At 37.3% G+C, this 20,948-nt stretch overlaps 1 protein-coding gene across 2 annotated transcripts in view; it reads left to right on the top strand.

Moving 5' to 3' along the window:
* The first annotated feature begins 319 nt into the window (after positions 1–319).
* The window catches only part of LOC146000434 (uncharacterized), a 127,885-nt gene continuing 107,256 nt past the window's right edge, over positions 320–20,948 (top strand). The window contains exons 1-6 of one of the 2 annotated variants that reach the window (XM_083138056.1): positions 320–493; positions 5,432–5,569; positions 6,861–7,046; positions 9,098–9,287; positions 12,804–12,887; positions 13,875–13,961. In XM_083138056.1, the coding sequence (XP_082994182.1) occupies positions 389–493; positions 5,432–5,569; positions 6,861–7,046; positions 9,098–9,287; positions 12,804–12,887; positions 13,875–13,961 (790 nt within the window). In that variant the 5' untranslated portion in view covers positions 320–388. The remainder of the gene's footprint in view (positions 494–5,431; positions 5,570–6,860; positions 7,047–9,097; positions 9,288–12,803; positions 12,888–13,874; positions 13,962–20,948) is intronic. The other variant, XM_083138057.1, reaches the window with a different exon arrangement.

Raw genomic sequence — 20,948 nt, 5'->3', positions numbered from 1 at the left:
AAGATGGGGATGAGTAATGATATGATGAAATTTATGAATGGACACTCACAAACAACCATACCCAGGCCGGGATTCGAACCCGGTAGCCCTGGCGTCGTAGCATTTAAAAGTTAAATTGATTAACATACGTCAACGATAATATTTAATTATTATTATTAATAATAATAATAATAATAATAATAATTCTTTAGATGAAGGGGAAAAATGGGCGAAAAAGGGAAATTTTACCCCTTGAAAAGGGAAATTGTGCTTACAGATTGTGGCAACACTGAGCGGATAGTTTATTTGTCTATAATTAGCGGGCTGTTCAGTTCATCTTCATATTTCTCTATTGGAACATAATTGATAATTTTTTTTCTCTCTTTTAAGTGTGTATCTGATTTACCAAATGGGTCCAAAAAAGAAACCTCCAACTGAAAAGGTTGAAGAGGAGGTTGTTGGATCTCAATTTAAAATTTGGGAACAAGGGCTAAAGGCTGCATTAATCAATGAGGTAGGGTTTAGTATTGCATTACGATTGGTACTATTATAGTATGGGGGTGACACTTATAAATCATATATTTCGCACTTTTTTACATTGCTAACGTACTATTTTGGAATGCGGAACATTTCCTAAGGTGAAATAGTGCATTTCTAACTAAGATAATGTCTATTTCTTACATTTACGAGTACTTACTGTTACTTGTTATTTCGATTCTGTAAAACATTATGGCGGGCGATAGCGTACTGGTTTAGGGCGCGTTGTGAGAGTGTTTAGTCGATTTATGCACCGGAAAATTCCTACTTTCGTGCCCGGATTTGAAATTATGCTAATACCTCGCAAACCATTGACGTTAGCCCCACAAACCATTGACGTTATCCCCAAAAACCATTCACATTAGCCCCAAAAACCATTGACTTTAGCCCCAAAAACCATTTACTTCAGCTCCCAAAAACTATTCACGTTAGCCCCAAAAAACATTTTCTGTAAGGTTAGGTTAGGCAAGCATAGTAAAAAAAAATAAAAAATACTCGACACGTCGTGTTCTAATGAAAACACGGCAAGTTTGAAACACTGACCTCGGGGTTACATCATCTGACACAAGGAACATTGTGCTCTCGTGCAGAAAGCAAATGGCGGCAGCAGAAACAGCGTGTCTGACAGAGATTTTCGCAGAAAACAACATGTATTCGCATTAAAATGGATCAAAACTACATTCACGAACTTCCACAATGCTACAGAAAATGATTTCCGTAAGTACTTTCTCCTGTAAATTTGAAGAAATCCATCACCCCTATACTATAATGTTACCTTACGTTTTAACACCGACTCGAACAGGCCTTGACATCAAATTTTTGTTGTACAGTTGCCACACAGAAAAAAAAGGGGAAGGGTCACTACATTTGCATTTCTCCTACTCATTCTTGTCTACATTTTGGGTAACACTTTCGTTTAGTCAAAACTGATTTCTTAATTTTTACAGAAGAAACTACTTAGGCGAATCACTGTCTGTAGCATTGTTGATGTTCCCGAATGCATTTTCTGTCATCATTTCATCTTTTTTAGCGGTAATTGATGTTTTTATGTATAAAAATATCGCAATTGCAGTTGCTTCCTGTACGTCAAGTGGATGTTCCATTCGTTTCATGACATAACCCCCTGTCAGTGTTTCCAACCACGCCGTTGTTTTGCAAGAAGATGAAAAACCAAATACGACCCCAAATTTTAACTGTTTGCCTAACCTAACCTTCTGTGAATGGTTTGTGGGCCATTTTTCTGTTAAGACCCCAAATTTTAACTATGTTTTCCTAATGTAACCTAACCTAACCTAACCTTACCTTACCTTACCGTGAATGGTTCGTGGTGGCTATTCGTGAATGGTTATACAACCCCAAATTTTAGGTATTAGTAGGAATTTTTTTTTGTTTCGAAAGTTGGAAACACTGCAAAAACCACTCCAAATCGACAAAACACAAGCACGACGCGTGATGATCCAGGACACTCGCGCCATATTGTGTGTCACGCAAGCGAAGAAAACTAACAACAATAATTACTCGTAACATGAAAAATAGACATTATTTTTGTGAGAAATTCATAAGGACGAAATAAGTGAGTTATAGGTGTTTTGACTAAACTGAAGTAGTACCAAGTTTGGTAAAGTTATTTTGAAGATTTTTGTTTAAATTATTATAGATTGTAACCTTAGATAAGGAGCTAATTTTTATACTAAGTGATGATATTATGATTGTTACAGAGAATGATTAATGAATGAATTGTTTCACTTACTTGGTATTTTTCAGATTGTTATTTTCACATTTATGTTCATCCTTCATAATCAATGTTTTGAAGAAATGGGTACCGATTGTTTAATTCCGAATTTATCGTGGTGCATAGGTTTGATTTTCAATTATGCTTGAAGAACACATACTTTGGAGTGTTAGTGATTACTTACAGCGCGTTTTCTGGGGGACAATTTTTTCCTTGTGTATACTCCTGTGTGATGATTTGTTTGTGAGCAGCCATTCGTTTACTGTCATCTTGGCTACAGACTGATGCTGCCATCTACTTCACGTGCATGTGGTGCGAAGGGGTATTTTGTTGCTAAATGATTTCATTGTTAGGGGGCTCTTAGCATTAATAAAATATCACTAAATCATTTCGTTGTTGGGTTAGGCGGACCAGATTTTCTGAAACGAAAAACAGGACATTCATGGATGCATTCAGGAGGGTGGGGGGATTGCAGCTATATGTAAAAGAGCATAGGGCCAAATGTAAACCCCTCGCCTCTTTGGCAAAGGAACAGTCATGGTGCTTACATGTCTCCTGAAATATTACACAGTACTCTTTAATCTGTTTTCTTCTTAATTCTTTTTTTTATTTATTTAACGTCGCGTCTCACTTTTGGATAATTGCATCAATGAATATGACGATGATATGATTAAATTCATGAATGGACACTCACATAGAACATCCATACCCAGGCTGGGATTTGATCCCTGGCATCCTAGCATTCAACCACTCTGCCACGGATGTCTTCCCTTCTTATATAATTCCTCTTTTCATTTCTCTTTTTTGTTCCTTCTCTAAGTTATCTTTTTAATTTTACAGATTAACCTAGCTATCTCTCTCATTCTTACTGGTTTTTTTTTCTGTGTTTCCTTACTTTCTTACCATAAAACATCCATACATTGTGAAATAATATTAATCACTACTGAGAATATATTTGTCTCTTGCCAGAGCTGTAGTAATCATCTCATCAATGAATCAAACATGCAAATCTCCGGAAATGGGTTATTTGCAATTTTCAAAGCTCACCTGCATATACTTGCGGCTCAGTCGGTAACGCGTCTGACTACCATGCTAAAGGTCCCGGGTTCGATCCCCGGCCGGTTCAAATCCGGGAATTTTCTAACGATGGAAGCAGTGCTCACCCAGCATCGAATAACGTGGGTACCTGGGGGAAACCCTGGGGGGTAAAGGTGGTCAGGGGCATGATGCTGATCACATCACCCCCACTCACGACCGGATCAAGAAAGTGTGGGGCGTTTCCCCCACACCCCCTACAGGCCTTCAGGGCATGGTGCTATGCACAGGGGAGCACTTTACCTTTTTTTTATCATCACTTGGTGCCTTGCGTATCGTATCATCAACAGGCTGCATGCAATATCTGCTTCTAAGCAGTAAATATAAGCTTTACAGCAAGATTAATGTTGCGAACGAAATGAGCATGAAAATTTTTAGATCTACAAGTATTTCTTTGCAAAGTAACAATACTGTTAATTTAAAGGGCATTAACAGTTCCACAGAGGTAAACAATTCGTCTGGATGTTTTGCAGGACGTTGTTGAAAAATAGGACGTATTTGGTTTTTCGAAGTATCATCGCAGCCCTAAAAAAAAAAAGGACTTGTCTTGCGAAAATCAGGACGTCTGGTCACCCTATGTTAAGTTAGGTGGGTCAGGTTTAGGGCTCTTGGCATTAAAATAACGTCTCTAAGTGCTTTAACACCTGATTACATAATATCTGGTCTACATGCAAAAATCTGCAAAAACTTGTGTCCTAGTTGACCAGAAGCTAAGAATGCGTGCTCGTGCAAGCTACATCTCAAATCATAATTACTCAGGTAACTAACTGTGCTAATTAGTTTTTTCAAAGTTTCAAACTTACTTCCAGAATAGTTTCCAGTATTCTACAGCACTTTTAATCCTCACGATGGTTTAAAATTGTAGACTGCTTGTTGAGCTTGATCTTATTGTAGATATTCAACTTTCTTAGGCAGGCACAGGGTGGGCTACTGGACCTTGTACCAAACATGGAAGGCATGCATGATAATGGAATTTATGTTTTCCATTATTGGCCAGTGATTGTTACATTTAAACATTCTTGACATGGAGAAGTAGGTTTCTGTAATACTTCTGTTCCTTCTCAAAGGCTTTTACGTAGTAGGCTTGTCAACTTTAAACAATAGCATTTACAGCCTCTAAACCCTTTAGATTAAAATATTCTGGAAGATTATTGTCTTGAATATCAGCTGTTATCTGTTTGTTGTCTTGCTTCTTTGAGTCAACTTGATCAAAACAACGTAGCAACCATTATTTGTAAGTAAACCAAACAAATTTAATGTACAGATACACAGACTCTTCTGAAACCGTAATAGTACTTCAAAATGAAATGCCATGAAAAGAAAATAATACAAAATATAATATTACTAAATCTCGTTATTAAGGGGAGATAATTAAGTTTGTCTTGGAGACATGGAGAATGAGTTCGATTCCAGGAGACTTCCTGCCATTCCTGGAGTGTTGGCAGTCGCATATCTAGGTTTATGACTGCAAGTCAAACGCCATGTGACACCACACTATTGAGGATGTATTGTTACGCATTGAGTAAGAAATTAATGAACAGCTCTGCCTGTCGAATGCAGTCATTGTGTTGTATGAACAAAACAGCACAAATGCTCACTTCTTGGGCACCCACTTCACTACCATTGCACTAACCATGCAGTCTAAGGTGTCAGGCTTTGGGTTCATGCTAAGGGATGCACACTGGTTAGAATTACCTGGGGGGGGGGGGGGCATAACAGCTTTCCTCCTGAGATTTAGGCCAATGTATGGGACTGGTGGCCACACACCATCGTGAGAAAATTTGGGAGCTACATGTGAGTCATGTAACCTGGTCATGAAAACCTACAATGATGACCAAGGGGTCATCATGCTGACTACATGTTGCCCCATAACTGGTTGGATTTTCGCCCACCTCTGCTGAGGCATGTGGGAGTGAGGCTGGTCGTCATTAGTTAGGCCTTGGCCCTCAAGTGCTGTTGCACCACAGGTTATTATTATAATGCATTTATGATTAAATGAAATTTGGTATTTCATACACACATTTCTTTTTAACAAGCAAATTGAAAATGTTTGGTTTATTTTAAAAATAGCACTTGAACTCCTTGCAGGATTCTTGGTCATGCATCGTGGCATTTCTGGTGGAGAGTTTAGAAGAACATGTGTCTGTTACCAACTACTTCATAGACTCTGTGAATATTGAACTTCGACGTTCGGTTAAATGCATCTCATTGAATGGCATGTTGCAGGTAAGTTTACCAAGTATATTACATATATAGCCTTCCCTGATAACATAGTGGTAATGCTGTCATCTTGAATTCAAGGGGTCCTGGGTTCAATACCTGGTGGAGGCACACATGCCACAGTGGTTCAGATCCCACTTTAAACTGTAGGCCCAGTCTACAAACCTTGGAATCAAGGGGTTGTGTGTTCAATACCCATTGGAGGCATTTAATGGTTTGGATCCCACTTTAAACTGTAGGCCCAGATCTGATTAGCCTTTATGTGCATTGACTTCAAACTTCATGGGTAAAAGACATGTCGAAATAGATGGTTTCTTTTTTTTGCAATTTTTACATTTTATGTCTACAATTTGCAATTTTATAACAGATGGATGTAAGTTATTGGTATGGATCTTTTTATTGTTTGTATCCATTTATCTGAGGAACCAAGTTCAAAATTCTGTGTACTCTCTCATTCTATGTTTATTCCTGAGAGAGATGTTCTGGGAAAAGCACTAATATACTGTATTTACTAGGGCTGAGCCGATACCAATACCGATACTCTTAACGATTCCCACCGATACCGATACTTGAGAATTGCAATAGTTAAAATTTGTTCAAAATATTGATTAATATTGTTGTGTAAATATTTTTCTCCAATTATATGAATCAATTTACCAAGAAATTTGTCTTAGAATATTCAAGAATTACATCAGAATATTAAAATAGATGTTATGTAATCAAAAAAATAGTTTTTCGTGCAAAATTTGTGTAACATTAAAAGACTTTGAATTTTGCATAATTTCTATGATAATTTGACTCTTCGAAAATGTCACACCGCATATTTGCAGACCCCGTGAAAGACCAAAATGCCAGTAAAGTATCGGCTGGTATCTGTAGATGAATTCCAACTGATGCTTTCCGATACCGATACATCGGCATCATCTCAGCTCTAGTATTTACTTGAGTACCTCATGATTCATTAAAGTCTGTTCTGGTTTATTTGTGAGTTACGTGTCTCTCTGAAAATTAATAGTTTTCATCCCCACCATTGCCTTCAACTGAATTCTGAGAATTCTAATTCATAAGAAACCTGTTTCCATTAAGATGAATTAGTGAAATGCAGCAATGTATATACGTATTAAAATTCATGGCAGAAAAGTTCTGTCACATACCAGACTGGTTATGGAACTGATTAAGAGAATTTCATCTCAGTTTCCTTCCTTCATAATTCAGGTGCATGATTACATTCCAGGGTTCAGGGTCCGTGAGTAAACATGGTAATAAAAACTTATATTTTCATGATTTTCCTTCATAGTATGTAGAAGAATTTGCAAAGGGGAAGAAGCCTGCAAACCCACCTGCATTCTATGAAGTGTGTTCAGAGATAGAATCTCTTCTGAGTGCTGGAATGAAGCCAAGCGCTGAATTACTTGCTTGTTATATCAAGTTCAGGATATTGTGCTTGAAAAGAAAAGACATTGAGATTGCAGAGATGGTAAAGGTAATGTTTCAATATACACAAATGTATAGATGATAGAAGATAAAAGTTGCAGGTAGAAGTTATGCGTGGTAATTGATTGTAATTGCTTTATTTCAAAATTACCTGTAAGTCCATTCATGTTAGAGAGTGACAAGCAACGTGCCTGTTGCCTGGCATCCAAGTGATATGGCACTAGAAAAATATGGATGCATTTTTTTTTGCACTGAATGTTATGCAACATGCTACACAGTGCACTAGGCCAGAATTACCCCATAATAGGGTGACCATACGTCCGTTTTGACTGGGACAGCCGTCCATATTATTACAAGCCACTATTTGTCCCTTTTTATACAAGTGTAGGAGTTATCTTGAAAACCAAGTCTAAATTCGAGAGACGTTTCATGCTAGAAAAAGGATGCATTGTTTTGTATTTCTTCCGTTACTTATAGAGCAGTGAATAAGCATGCACTTTAATTACTGAATTGTCAATATAATTTAAAGTTCTTGTGGCTTGACACAAACTCAAAAGAAAAATGTAAGTTGTGTGTCTGATATGTGGGACGAGGAGATTTCTAAACGGTTGATGAAGAATAAAGCTGCTCCCAAGAAGATTGGTTCTTCTGCTAAATACTTCTTGCATTACTCAACTTTAGTGTATAACTAGCATCAAAGGTTGATCGGGAGGGACTGGAAACACTATGCAAGTCATACCGAGATTATAGTAATTAATACCTTTTTGACAAGGGGAGATCATATTTCATTTGTTTATGATGTATCATTTTATGTGGTCCATCCTTTAATAAATAATAAGAATACGTTAATAACATCAATAATTTTAGAATTAGGCTTAACCGATTTTTCAGGAAAGAGAGGGGGGGGGGAGCTGATCTCCTTGGAATGTCCCGTTTTTGGGACAAAATATTATGGTCACCCTACCCCATAAGCTTACACAGGCTCAAGATAGAAAAAAATGGTTACCTCAGTGTAAGAACCCCCTTTACACATGCTCACACCTGGGGTCATTGTTTGTTAACAGTCTGGATAAATGTAATGAGTGTTTCTTTTTTAAAATTATTTTCGGATACCCAGGTGCAGTAGTTGCACTAGGCTGTTGACTAGGTGTCATGGTACTTTTTACGGCCTCCACAATGGTGTAGTAGTATCATTGTTGCCTTGTAATCATGGGGTCCCACTTTTGATACCCAGTGGAGGCACATTGCACAATGGTTCAGGTCTGTTTATTACTCGCACACAAATGCTTTTTCTAGACCGGATAAGAAAGTGTGTACTCGAGTGTGTGCAATTTGAGGTCAAGTCAAGTGTCCATGGTCACTGTTTTTCCTACACTTGTTTTTTTTTTATTGTTACTTGTTGGTTCTTACCACCATATCACACAGTTTTAATGCCATACTTATTTTGTTGTTTGTAGTAGGGATGTGACAGATTAATTGATACTCGATCAGTATCGCCCAATTTGTAGGCATATCAGTTTTTATCGGTAAGATTGCCGATATTTTTACTTATCCAGTTTATCTATAAAGATTTTATAATTATAATTTAGGTCAATATTCTGCAATTTTGTTAAAATTTTATGGATAATCTCCATGCCCTACTTTTGAAAAAAAACTTTTGTACTTGATACAGAGTCTGAAGAAGACCTTGCTAGAAGGTTGAAACGTTACGTTAGTTTATGTTTTTAATAAAATAAATTACTGCCTTGGTCAGCATATTTAGTTTTTCATAATCATGGAAACAAGGCTTAATGGAGTTATAATTTTGAAAAAAATGTCTAAATATGCAGCTTGTTTTGCATTGCAGTCACCTTGTAACATACATTTATTAAGGAGGTCAATCCATTCAGATTCTTCAAGAATCAATTGCAATTTTATATCAGATTGGTTATTGGTATCGGCTAAAATTTCATTTATGTCTATCCCTAGTTTGTAGTCAAGAGTCTCCCAAGATTTATGCAATCCATTTGCAGTATTCTGTATGAGTATAGGAACCTGTTTCATTTTTTTAAAAGTGATTGGGTTGTTATTAATCTATTGCATGCTACAACTGCTCTATAGGCACAAAAAGAAGCTGATGAGGCTGTGTCGAAGGTAGAGAGCCCTTCAAAGGCTGCCAAAGGCAAAGGCAAGAAAGATGCAAAAGACGATAAAAGCAAGAAAGGGTCCCCTACCCAGGGATCTCATGAAGCAAAGAAAAACACAAAGTTAAGAAGACGAGGAGAAGAATGGAAGGATAAAAAATTTGTAGGTGAGCTTTATTGTGTATGCTGAATATCCTGTTGCCAGTGGCTGCTTAGATGCATTTGGCATTCAGTATTTTTTCTTATTTTACGCCACTTTGGGCTCATCACACTGATGAGTAGAGGCATGCAAATTTCGTTTTTGACGAAAACCCGAAATATGAAATAACATGCTATAATGTTCATTTTTCATGTTTCTGAAAGGTGTGAGGTGCATTTTCCTACCCTGTTTTGTCACGAAATAATGCAAAAGGAACTGCAAATGCGAAATATACTCTTAAACACGAAATTTACCATTGATATACTGACACGACACTTCTGAAGTCTGAAGTATCCTGTGAGTTGTGCAATTCACGGAAAATTGATTAATTCTGCTGTAAATATTTGAGAAGCAAAAATGGACCCTTTACACAAGAATGAACTTAATACTCTGGTAACTACATAAATATGCTATTAGAAGGGATAAGTTTGCTTTGTGTAATAAGCACAGTTTTTAAATCAAATTTAGTTAAATCAAAGTTAAAACCAAAATGTCATTTTATAGCCTATAGCACTTTTGATGTGATTATACACTGCTACAACACCGAAATGTTATATTATTTACCGCTTTTGAAAATTGACTCTGTTTTTGTACCGAAATTTTGCTTTTTTATTTACCAAAAATATGTGCCTCTACTGATGAGGGTGAATGGTGTTTAGGTGGAATCAATGGTAGAACACTCATGAAGGAAGCAGCTGCCTCAGTGACCGAACATGTTCAGTTGTAGACTGAGGCCAGCTGCACACCAGATCCAACACAACGTGACATGAGGGGCCTCCCTGATGGCGCAGTGGTAGCGTCATCGCCTTGCAATCAAGGGGTCCCAGGTTCGATACCCGGTGGAGGCACAAGTGGTTCGGATCCCACTTTAAGCTGTAGGTCCAGTCCCGGTTAGCCTTACTGTGCATAAAGTGGACTTAAAACACCAAATCAACAACAATGTGACATGAAGGCATGTGTAATTTGGTCTCACGTGGAGAAGCTTGCGACAAAATGATTTGCATATGTGCCAATCCATTCACTTCAGCCACAAACATCTAATCACAGGCTGGAAACTGAGACAACTTGAAGGCAGCAATTTAAAAAAAAAAATGGTCAGTGAATCTTAGATCAAATGGTTAATATCATATTTTCTAACCAATTATTTGCTAGAAATATATTCATTTCACAACATATAAACTGATACATCAAATCTACATGCACATTGATGCACTGATTCTGCTGTAAACTGTTATACTTGTAATGCATCGTTACCTGCTTTCCAAATTATAAAGGAGAGACCTAGACCTATTGAGTACATGGATGAAACCTGCCATCACATTGCAGGTAACAAACAAAATTACTTGTCTCGTGTCACTTTGTGACTCTTCGTGTTGCATCATGTCCCATCGTGCTGGATCCGGTGAGCAGCTGGCCTCAATAATGCCACTGAAAGTTTTGGGTTTGAATCCTGGCCTGGGTATGGGGTTGCTTTGTGAGTGTCCCCCCTGAAATCACTGATCTTCACCACTGTGGGAATGAGATGCATGCACTTAAGTGAAGCTACATAATAGGAATAAATCATTGATATCTTAATTTTGGTGTAACATAAGAGCAGAATTGCCAACTCTCACTTTTAAGTTTTTCACCATTATTGCTGTGAGACATTTTCTTATTAGCTCTATTGAAGTATTTAATGGAGGTTTAATGTATTTTTCTGTATATGAAACATGTGTGAATGATTTAGCAGATTCAACTTTCAGAAGCTTGAACTATAATGAAATTTCATTATCAGTTGTGACATGTAAGTTTATCATAAGATTGCAAAATATATTTGAATGGGACAAAATTAAAACTAACATTCGAAAACATAGTATTTCCTTCTTACCAATCACTAGTTTGCTATTTGAAACATTTCCCAGCTGGGAGAGGGAATACACTATTATGTATTATACATAAAATATTCATCAAGAGATGATCAAGAAGTGGGGATGCAGTAATTAGAAGGGAAATTCAGTCTCGTCCACCTTCAGATACTACCCTCCAATCTCACTTTCTGCATATGTGGTAAGTGATCTGATGTCCATAAATATGTTACATAATTTAGGCACTGGCATTTCACCATACATCAATTTACATCTGCAATTTTTTCCCTACGAGGGACAGAGAATATACTCTAAATATATAACATGTACATTGGAAATATAATGTGCAGATTTTCTAGATATTCAAAACAACGTTTTATATATATATATATATCACATTCAAATCAAGACCATTACAAAGGTTCAATTTAGGTCCAATTTGGTCGAATAGATTTAATTGGAATTGGATCTTCATAGAGGAATCCAAGCCAATGTACAATGTACCTCACCAGGAATTGAATCCAGGACCCTTTGATTAAATGGTGATAGAATTAGTAGAATATTGTGAAATAGAAGTACATAGTTCTATGTTGTTTGTACTACGATGAATACAGAACAGGATAAGCTTGAGAATTAATTTCCTCAGACGAAACGTGATTAATTGATATACTTTATTTTAGTTCGCTTTTCTTCCATTTTTGGCTAACTGAGAAACTGTCACAAATATTTGACCTGAAATGCTCCATCATTTAATGTTATTGCATTTTAACCAAGTCCCGGATTCAATTTCCAGTGTATTCTTGTTCAAGTGTCTTTTAAAACTAGCCTCGAGTGATGTATTTGTGTTAGACTTTGTTTTATACCTTTACTCTCTGAAAAAGGATTGCTTTAACATTTTTTGTTTGTTGGGATATGTTATATATATATATATATATATATATATATATATATATATATATATATATATAATGGATAAAAGCAAGGAGGGCCAAAAGGGCTAAGTAAAAATCAAATAAGGTAAAAGGAAACACTCACCGGACAGTAGGAAAATTCAAAATTTTTGCTAATTTATGATGCTATAAATTAGCGAAAATTTTGAATTTTCCTACTGTCCGGTGAGTGTTTCCTTTTACCTTATTTGATTTATATATATATATATATATATATATATATATATATATATATATATTCATTTTATAACGTTTAAGCATGCCTTTGGGAGGGGTACATGCTGCCATACCCCTCCCCTTAAATCTACCAATGTCAATTTATACACTAAAAGTGAAAGATCAGTAAGTAATTGAGATGTATAGCTGAATAACATTTTGAACACTGAGGAGTTTTAGTGCATCCTTTCATGTGAAATATTGTTGAATGATCAATCAAATAGATCATTGTTTACAAAGATTTTTATTTACCTCCCACGTAAAAAGTATTAATGAAACACCAAAATCATCTGTTATCTGCAGATTTCTGTGCATCTAGTTTTTCACGAGCCAATGAAACAGTGCTTATGTCACTGCACAGTTAAGTTTCTTCTGTGAAGATTGTTCAGTCTTGTCAGTAGGTACAGTAATTTTGATTAAGTTTAATTTTGTGAGTTTATCGAAGGTATAATAACAGAATAAATGCATTTGCAGATGATGCTCCGGTTGGTACACAGCTTTACATTCTAATCACAGGTTTCTATGATCCCAGTCTCCTAGCAGCTTTGATTGATGTGGGTAAGTACTGTTTTTTTTGGTTTCCGTAGGTAGGACCTGGCCCTCACGAGGTGTTCCGCCACAGGTTGAGTTTAAACATTACATGAAGAATGCATTTTGTGGTTAAATGACTATACTTATTTTCTAATTTTAATTGTGAAATTATGAATATTTAATTGTGAAACTGTGACAGATGAGTGTGTTTAGTTCCAATAAATATTTACATATTACCGTATTTATGCATGTATAAAAAAACAACAAACATTTATATGTCCTATATATTGTGCAGTATAATTGAGGTTCAAGAAATGGCTTTCTCAGTTCTAGGTCATAAAGCTGTTACTATTTGATTAACAGCAAATGACATCATACCTATTCATTGAGTCACCTGTTGCTCTGTGGGAAAAGATGAGAACGTCATCTTGTGTGTACAATGACAATCACTTTTATAGTGTTTTTTTAAAAAAATATTATTACTATAGAAATCCAACTTGGTAATTTGTATTTGTGCCTGTTGATATATATGTGTTATACACAGTGACATAGTGGGAAAATGTGTGGTTTTAATGTTGGCTGTCCAAATTATTCTGTGCATAATACGTCCCACTGTTTTTATGGTTAAATATTTTGGAAAAAAGTGAGCATTATACACGAGTGAATACAATAACAAAAATTGAAAGTTTATCCGCAAAATACGGAAGGAATGTGTGTACAATATCCTTCCCCAAATATGTAGGTGCATACACACAAAGAGACAGACACACACACACACGTACATATATGTATGCTTACAACATATCTTGTGGTCATCCCATTCAGAAAGTTTCTGGATCTGCCTGTGTATTCACTGAACCAGGACATGTGTGCCCAAGTTATATTTGATTACTATTGTTTGAAACCATGAGAGAGATCATTTATTGGGTATCTTCTTCCACATTGCTAGGAAGTCCATTTCTTTAGTTATAACCCACCTTGATTGTTGTGCTGAAAATTATTTCATCATTGCAGGTATTCCTCTGACGTGTCTCATCCAGATGCAAAGAGAAGGTGAAGGAATTGAGCCGAAGCCTATCCCGTCAGTGCCTTTCATTTTAGGTAATGATAAAACCTTAATCCAATATATAGGCTTGTACCACAGGCAAAAGGACCTGCGAAGAGCCTCGTCTCCTGTGAATCGTAATCACATGTGGAGGGGAGGGGTAGAGTGGAGCAGGCTTCCTTATGGCCCGAGTTGAATGAATTGAGGGAAAGGTGCATAGAGGCTTGTGGCTGAAGGTTCTTTTGTTTGTGTTCTCTTTATAGTAGCTTGCACGAAAAGATTCATAGTTCTCTATTTAAAACTTTCTTTCAGACATAACATTTTCCTCTGCATGTTAATTTATTTATTTATTTATTTATTTATTTATTGAACTCAACAGGTACATACCTAATTACAGAGCCCATATGAAGGATACATAGTCATTACAATTACATATATTTCTGTAATATAGAGATAGAAATTATATATAAATATATATACATATATATGTATATACATACATACATATATATGTATATATATACATATATAGACATACATATATACACATACACACACCAAGAAACCTGCTGCCACCAACCCACCTGCACTCATCACCCAATATCATCCCCACCTCAACAAAATCAGGCACACACTGCACTCTCTTCTCCCAATCCTCCACAGTGATCCCGAAACCAAAAACATATTTCCCGACAAACCCAGGGTGGTTTTCAAACGCCCCCCTAACCTCCAAAACATCCTGGTCCACAACACTCCTTCACCACACATCCAACACCCCCCTGCCCATAAATGCAACCGACCCAGGTGCAAGACCTGTCCCATCCTCATCACTTCTCACACCCTCCAGGTGCACACGGCCACTGGCAAATTTACCCTCCATCCCAAAGGGACCTTCCATGCCTCAAACCTTATCTACATCCTCACCTGCAACATCTGTGGTGATTTTTACCTGGGGGAAACATCAACGGCCCCCAACCTCTGCATCAATAACCACCGCTCCTCCACCCACAACCTGGACTTCACTGTCGCCGTCCACACCAACCACCACAACATCAGTTTCAACGACTGCTTCCGGGTAGCGATCATCCACCTCCTACCCCAACCAGCCAACACCACTGTTCGCAAAAGATGGGAGAGGGCCTATATATCGGCCATGAGTGCAACCACTCCACCTGGCCTGAACAAGGCCACCCAGTAATGCCCAACCCTCACCCACCCTCCCACCCTCCCTCCCAACTCATCCTACACACTCACAGTTTACGACGAGCCTGGTGACGAAACAGTGTTTTTTTCGTTCTACGCACCGCTTCTTCTTCAATGGGGACCTGGCAACTCTGCAGGACCCCAACTTCCGGTTCCGTCTTCTGTTTCTTCTCACACCGATGATGCTATAAATTAGCGAAAATTTTGAATTTTCCTACTGTCCGGTGAGTGTTTCCTTTTACCTTATTTGATTCATACATATATATATATATATATATATATAAAATATTAAAAATATTTTTATATATATATACACTTTATCACACAATTTAAATACGAACTTATGTGTTTAAGCTTAGGCCATTGTGTTAATAGTGGCTTTACTGAAGTCCCTTAGGTTCATAGAAAAGATGTCAATGGTGTTATTCTTGATTAGCAAGTTATTGTAACTGGTGCACATTCTCCACAATGGAGATTTCTTTTTAATTTCGGATCTAGCCTTTTTTATAAGAAAAACTTCATTCTTTAGTCTAGTTTTCGACGACGGGATTCGAAAATTAATCTGGCAGAGTAGATGTTCAGCATCTATTTCGTGATTTAACAATTTCCACAAGAATACTATTTCATGTAACCTTCTTCTGTGACACAGCTTTGTAAACCGACATTCATATATTAGGTTGTCGTAGTGTTCAAATGTGGGGTAAACTTTCTGAAATTTGTATTTTAAAAATCTAAGAAATCTCGATTGGACTCTTTCAATTGCTACACTGTACTTTGCTGTGTCTGTATTCCATATAACAGATACATATTCGAGTTTGGGTCTTACATATGAATAATACAAAACTTTTAGTGTCTCTATACTCTTGAAATCCCTCCCCATTCTAAGAATAAACCCAAGGTTCTTGAACGCTTCACTAATTATTTGTTCTACGTGTTTATTAAAAGTAAGATTTGAATCAAAAATAACCTCTAAATCCTTGACTGTAAAATTTCTTCCTAGAGTATTGTTGCATATTTGATACTGAAATTCAACTGGGTTTTTCTTTCGAGTATATGTTACATAATGACATTTACTGATATTTAGTGTTAAATCATTGATTTTTGTCCACATTTCTAACTTTGTAACATCATTTTGAAGTTGCACACTGTCATCTTGTTTGCTTATTTTCCTGTAAAATTTCAGGTCATCTGCAAACAGCAATTTGTGTGAGTTTTCAAATGAATCCGGCAAATCATTAATAAGTAATGTGAAAAGAAGTGGCCGAAGGTTAGACCCCTGAGGTACTCCTGAGGTGACTCTTATCTCGTCGGATGTGTGGCCTTTATACGTTACGTACTGCATACGGTTCTGCAAATAGGAAGCGAACAGTTGACGCAATGGTTCAGAAATATTGAAGCATGCTAATTTACTTAATAGAATATCGTGGTTAACCAAGTCGAACGCTTTGCAAAAGTCAGTATATATTACGTCAACCTGACCTCCTTCGTCCAATGTTGAACTAATAAAATTGGTAATATCGGAGAGATTGGTCAACACCGATCTACGTGGTACAAAGTCATGCTGAAACGATGATATTACAGGTTTTACGTGGGTAAATATGTAACGGTGCATGATTTTTTCGAATATTTTTGCTGGGGCTGATAAGATACTTATTGGTCGGTAGTTTTGTACGTCATTAGTGTTATTACTTTTGGGAAGTGGACAAATTGCCGTGGCTTTCCATTTTTCAGGAAATTTGTATTTTGCAAGAATTAAATTGAAAATGAGATATAACGGGTATTTCAATATATTACTGCAACCTTTGACTACATAGGGCGGTATCTTGTCCGGTCCGGCTGATTTCTTAGGTTTTAAGTTTTTAATTGCTTTTTCTACGTCCTCAATTCGTATCTCTGTAATATTAAGATTATCCAAAGTTTCATATTGTTTATGGTTAGGCAATACTTTCATGTCATATCTAGGGGGATCTTTTTTATACACCGACTGAAAATGCTGTGCAAAAGCTTCGACTACTGATAGTCGGTCTGACAACACTTTATCTTGGAACAGTACAGGATCTTTGTTACTTTTCCTGCATTTATTTGTAACAAACAACCAAAACTGGGTGCTATCTTTTGCAATATTTATTTCCGAATTGGCAACATAACTGTTGTATGCATCAATAATTTCCTTACTAACTATTGTTCGAAATTCGCTAAATTTATTGTAGTGGTATCGAAAGTCTCCCGCCTGTTTTTTCCACTTCTTGTGGTGATAATGTTTCCTATTTATATTTTTAATAATGCTGCTCGTAAACCAACACGGGTACTGTCTTTTGCGGCTTTTCTTTAAGGGGATACATTCATCGAATATTTTATATATAATTTCATAAAACACGTATGTAGCTTGATCAACGTCATTCTTTGTTTTCAATACATCCCAGTTCGTGTTAAGTAGCTTGTGATAGATGGATGGAAAGTCGGCTTTACTAAAGTTGTACTGTAGCTTATGACAAGTTTTGTCGCGGGTTTCTTTGACATAATTAATATCTACTAGCAACGAGGGATGGTGTGTGTCTTCAGGAACTAGCGGCTGTGTGTTTCGTGTTACTGTTATTCCCTGCCCATTTATCAAAAACAAATCGAGTGTTTTCCCATTGCTATTTTTAATGTCGTTCAAGCTTTTTAGTTGATATACATTAATAAAGTTGTTTAAATCGAAATACGTTGTTGCTGATGAACTAGTTGGATTGTAATTGCTACCAGTTATATCTGTCAGATTAAAGTCCCCACCTATCAGTAGTTTAGCGTCACCAGGTTGACAGTGCTTTTCTATGAACCTAAAGAATAAAGTGTATGTGTCTTTGTTACTACCAGGTGCTATGTACACAACGCAAATATATACAGTTCCTAGTCCATTTAACCATAGTTTAATCAAAATGCAGTCTATATTCGGATGTAAACACGGCGAATCTATTAATGCACTCTTAACATTTGATTTCACTGCAATGATTACACCACCACCCATTGTTTTACCAGACACTTTTTTTGCTTCGGTCCCCCCTATATACAACATATCTTTCATCAAAAAATTCACTATTCTCGTGGGAATCTGCTAACCAACTTTCAGTTATCATTATTGCACTAAAGTTATTACATAGGACATTCGTGTAAAATTCTCTTGTTTTGGTTCGAAGACCCCTAACATTTTGGTAACATAATTGAAACAACGAAGTGTCAAGTTCTTCTGAAATACATTTGGAGTTGCCTGTACTTACTTGGCTGTTATTTTTGGTGAGATCTCTTTTGTCACCAGGTTTGCTGACCTCTAGCCTGGTACGCGGAGGGAAATCTTCTATTGTGCCTCGGGGGTAAGTTATTGTGACTCGTCGAGGGAGGGGGAGGATTGAACACTCTTCTGTCCTCGATTCCTGCTGCATACCTGCGGGTGCCGTTCTGCATCGCTGATTGTGGTGCGTCTAGTTTCCTTGTTGCTTCACTGTATGATTTCCTATTCTTGGTTTGAGCTTTTTGGGGGGAAGGGGGTGGATGCTGATCTGCAAAGTTCTGTGATGATGATGCTGGTTCTGTAGGTGATTCAACGGGGAGAAGGGGCTGGGTGCGGAGATGTTCAGTTTCTCGACCAGCACTAGGAGAGATGACACACTTGTCATTAACTAAATGATTTGAAGTTTGAGAATTGGCAACACTTTCACTTATTACGTCACTCGCTGCACACGGAAGTCCATTTTCACTCAAATAACTTAAAGTGTACGATCTGCCTTCTATCACCAACTTATCAAACCTCATGACTGCATATAGGTTCTGTTCTCTTGCCTGTTGCAAATAGTTTGCCAATTCTCTCCGGGCTTCGCGCACGCCCCTTGAAAAATCCTCTTGCACACTAATTCCTGTTCCTCTAAATAAGCGAGCCCTTGCAAGAATCAACTGCTTGAGTTTATAGTTAGAAAATTTAACTATTATTGGTCTCTTAGACCCAGTCCCTAGCCTGTGAGCTCTATCTATGTCGAAATCACCGGTGTCTATTTCCAATAGGTCCCACAAAGCATCCCGCACTAGACATTCCAAGCATTCCCACGTTTCACCTTGCATTTCGTTGAACCCTCTAAATATCAAATTCTCTCTCCTCGATCGGTTTTCGAGATCATCTAATTTGTACTCACAAAACTGAAGTTTTTCCTTTAACATGGCGTTTTCTACCTTTAATTCTCGTAGTTCCATTGTTAACGACCTTACGTCATCTTGTACATTTGATGTTGTTCGAGCCATATTGTCAAGTTTTCCGTCAATCGATTGCAACTTTTCGATAATATCGTCAGTAGTGTATGGACCGGGATTCTGTTCCACACCCGAAATAATCAATGTCATTACGATCACCAATCCCAGGAAGAACAAGCCGCTTAGATTGAGAACAGTTTTTGCTTCCACTTTTGTCACTGGCAACTTCCTGGCCGATGCATTCCAAGCACCGATCGCACAACGCCACTGCTCTAAGGAATTTCCCATCTTCGCACACTTCACGCTTCACTGAGCACGGGAGCCTCGAGATAACACGTCTGAACCGAACGAAAACACCTCACCTCGAGTCATGCCAGAGTGGTCAGCATAATGCACTATAAGGACAGAGGTCCCACGTTAGAACCAGGCTTGGCCTGGGTGTATCATTATATTTGTTCCATTAGTCATCCTGATATTTGAGATTAACCCAGGGGCGGAAAGTGGATGTTAAATAACTAAAACAGAAACACTGAACACTTACTGGTATTATTTGCATCAATATGTGAATTCCATGAAAGGTTAAATTTAATAAGAAAAGTGTTAATTCATGAGCACTGTCTTGTAAGTATGACCTTATCAATATATTTGTAACACTTGATATTTTATTTTTCTGAAATATGCAAAGGAAATCAAACAAATGTTACAATATATGCACATTTTGTTATTATATGCAATTTATCCTGAATTGTCATTCAAAATGGGCTCTAAAACACAAAAGATAGCACCATGATTGTCGATATATTTATCCGTGTAATGTTTACGTAAATACCCTGTAATATAATGCCATTTTGTTGCTTTCTAATTAGTATGCTGGATTTGTCCCTCGATCTAACTCATTGCATCACCTGCCAGACCCTGTGGCCAAGTGGTTAGCACATCGTGCTGCGATGCCAAGGGTCCCGGGTTCGAATCCCGCTTGGGCTTGGTTGTTTGTGAATGTCCATTCATCAATTTCATCATTTCATCACTCATCCCCATCTTCGCAAATTAGCCAAGAGGCACAAAATGCGAAGTAAAATAAACTATGTCAATCAATCAATCATTGTATCACCCCCTTCGTAACAATTAGCCAAAAGGGGTAGAAAAGTGATGTAAAAGAGACTACATCAAATCAGATTATATCTGTTTATCCCTAAAATTAAGTATCTTGCATAATTTCAAAGATCGACTCCCGAAAAGTATCATATAGCATTTTGCAGATCCCAGGAGATACTATAAGTTCTCTGGATAATTATCTACACTGGTCAAAACAATTAGGGGAGCAAGCAAGAAATCCCAAAACCAAAGTTGGAAAGTCAAAAGTAGCAATGTATGTTGATGAAGTGAGTGTGTCCTCAACCAGTACAATTCATCTGTGATGAATCATCAGCATGAAGAGCTCTCTAGTGACACCATAAGGCATGTGGCAGAATTTGTGATATGAGGAGCAATCATGAGGTCACTTGGGAACACCGGTTGTTTGGTGCTGGCAGACCGTAAGGGCAGGTGGGATTCAGTTGAGTAGTGTTGAATAGGAACGATGGCAGAAGAACACGATTTAGGGGAATCTAGCGCATGGAGAG

The sequence above is a fragment of the Lepisma saccharinum genome, chromosome 16 (genome assembly GCF_977018435.1).
Source record: "Lepisma saccharinum chromosome 16, izLepSacc3.1, whole genome shotgun sequence".
NCBI lineage: Eukaryota > Metazoa > Arthropoda > Insecta > Zygentoma > Lepismatidae > Lepisma > Lepisma saccharinum.
Note: the sequence above shows the minus strand (reverse complement) of the source record. Positions and strands in the feature narration are given on the sequence as shown.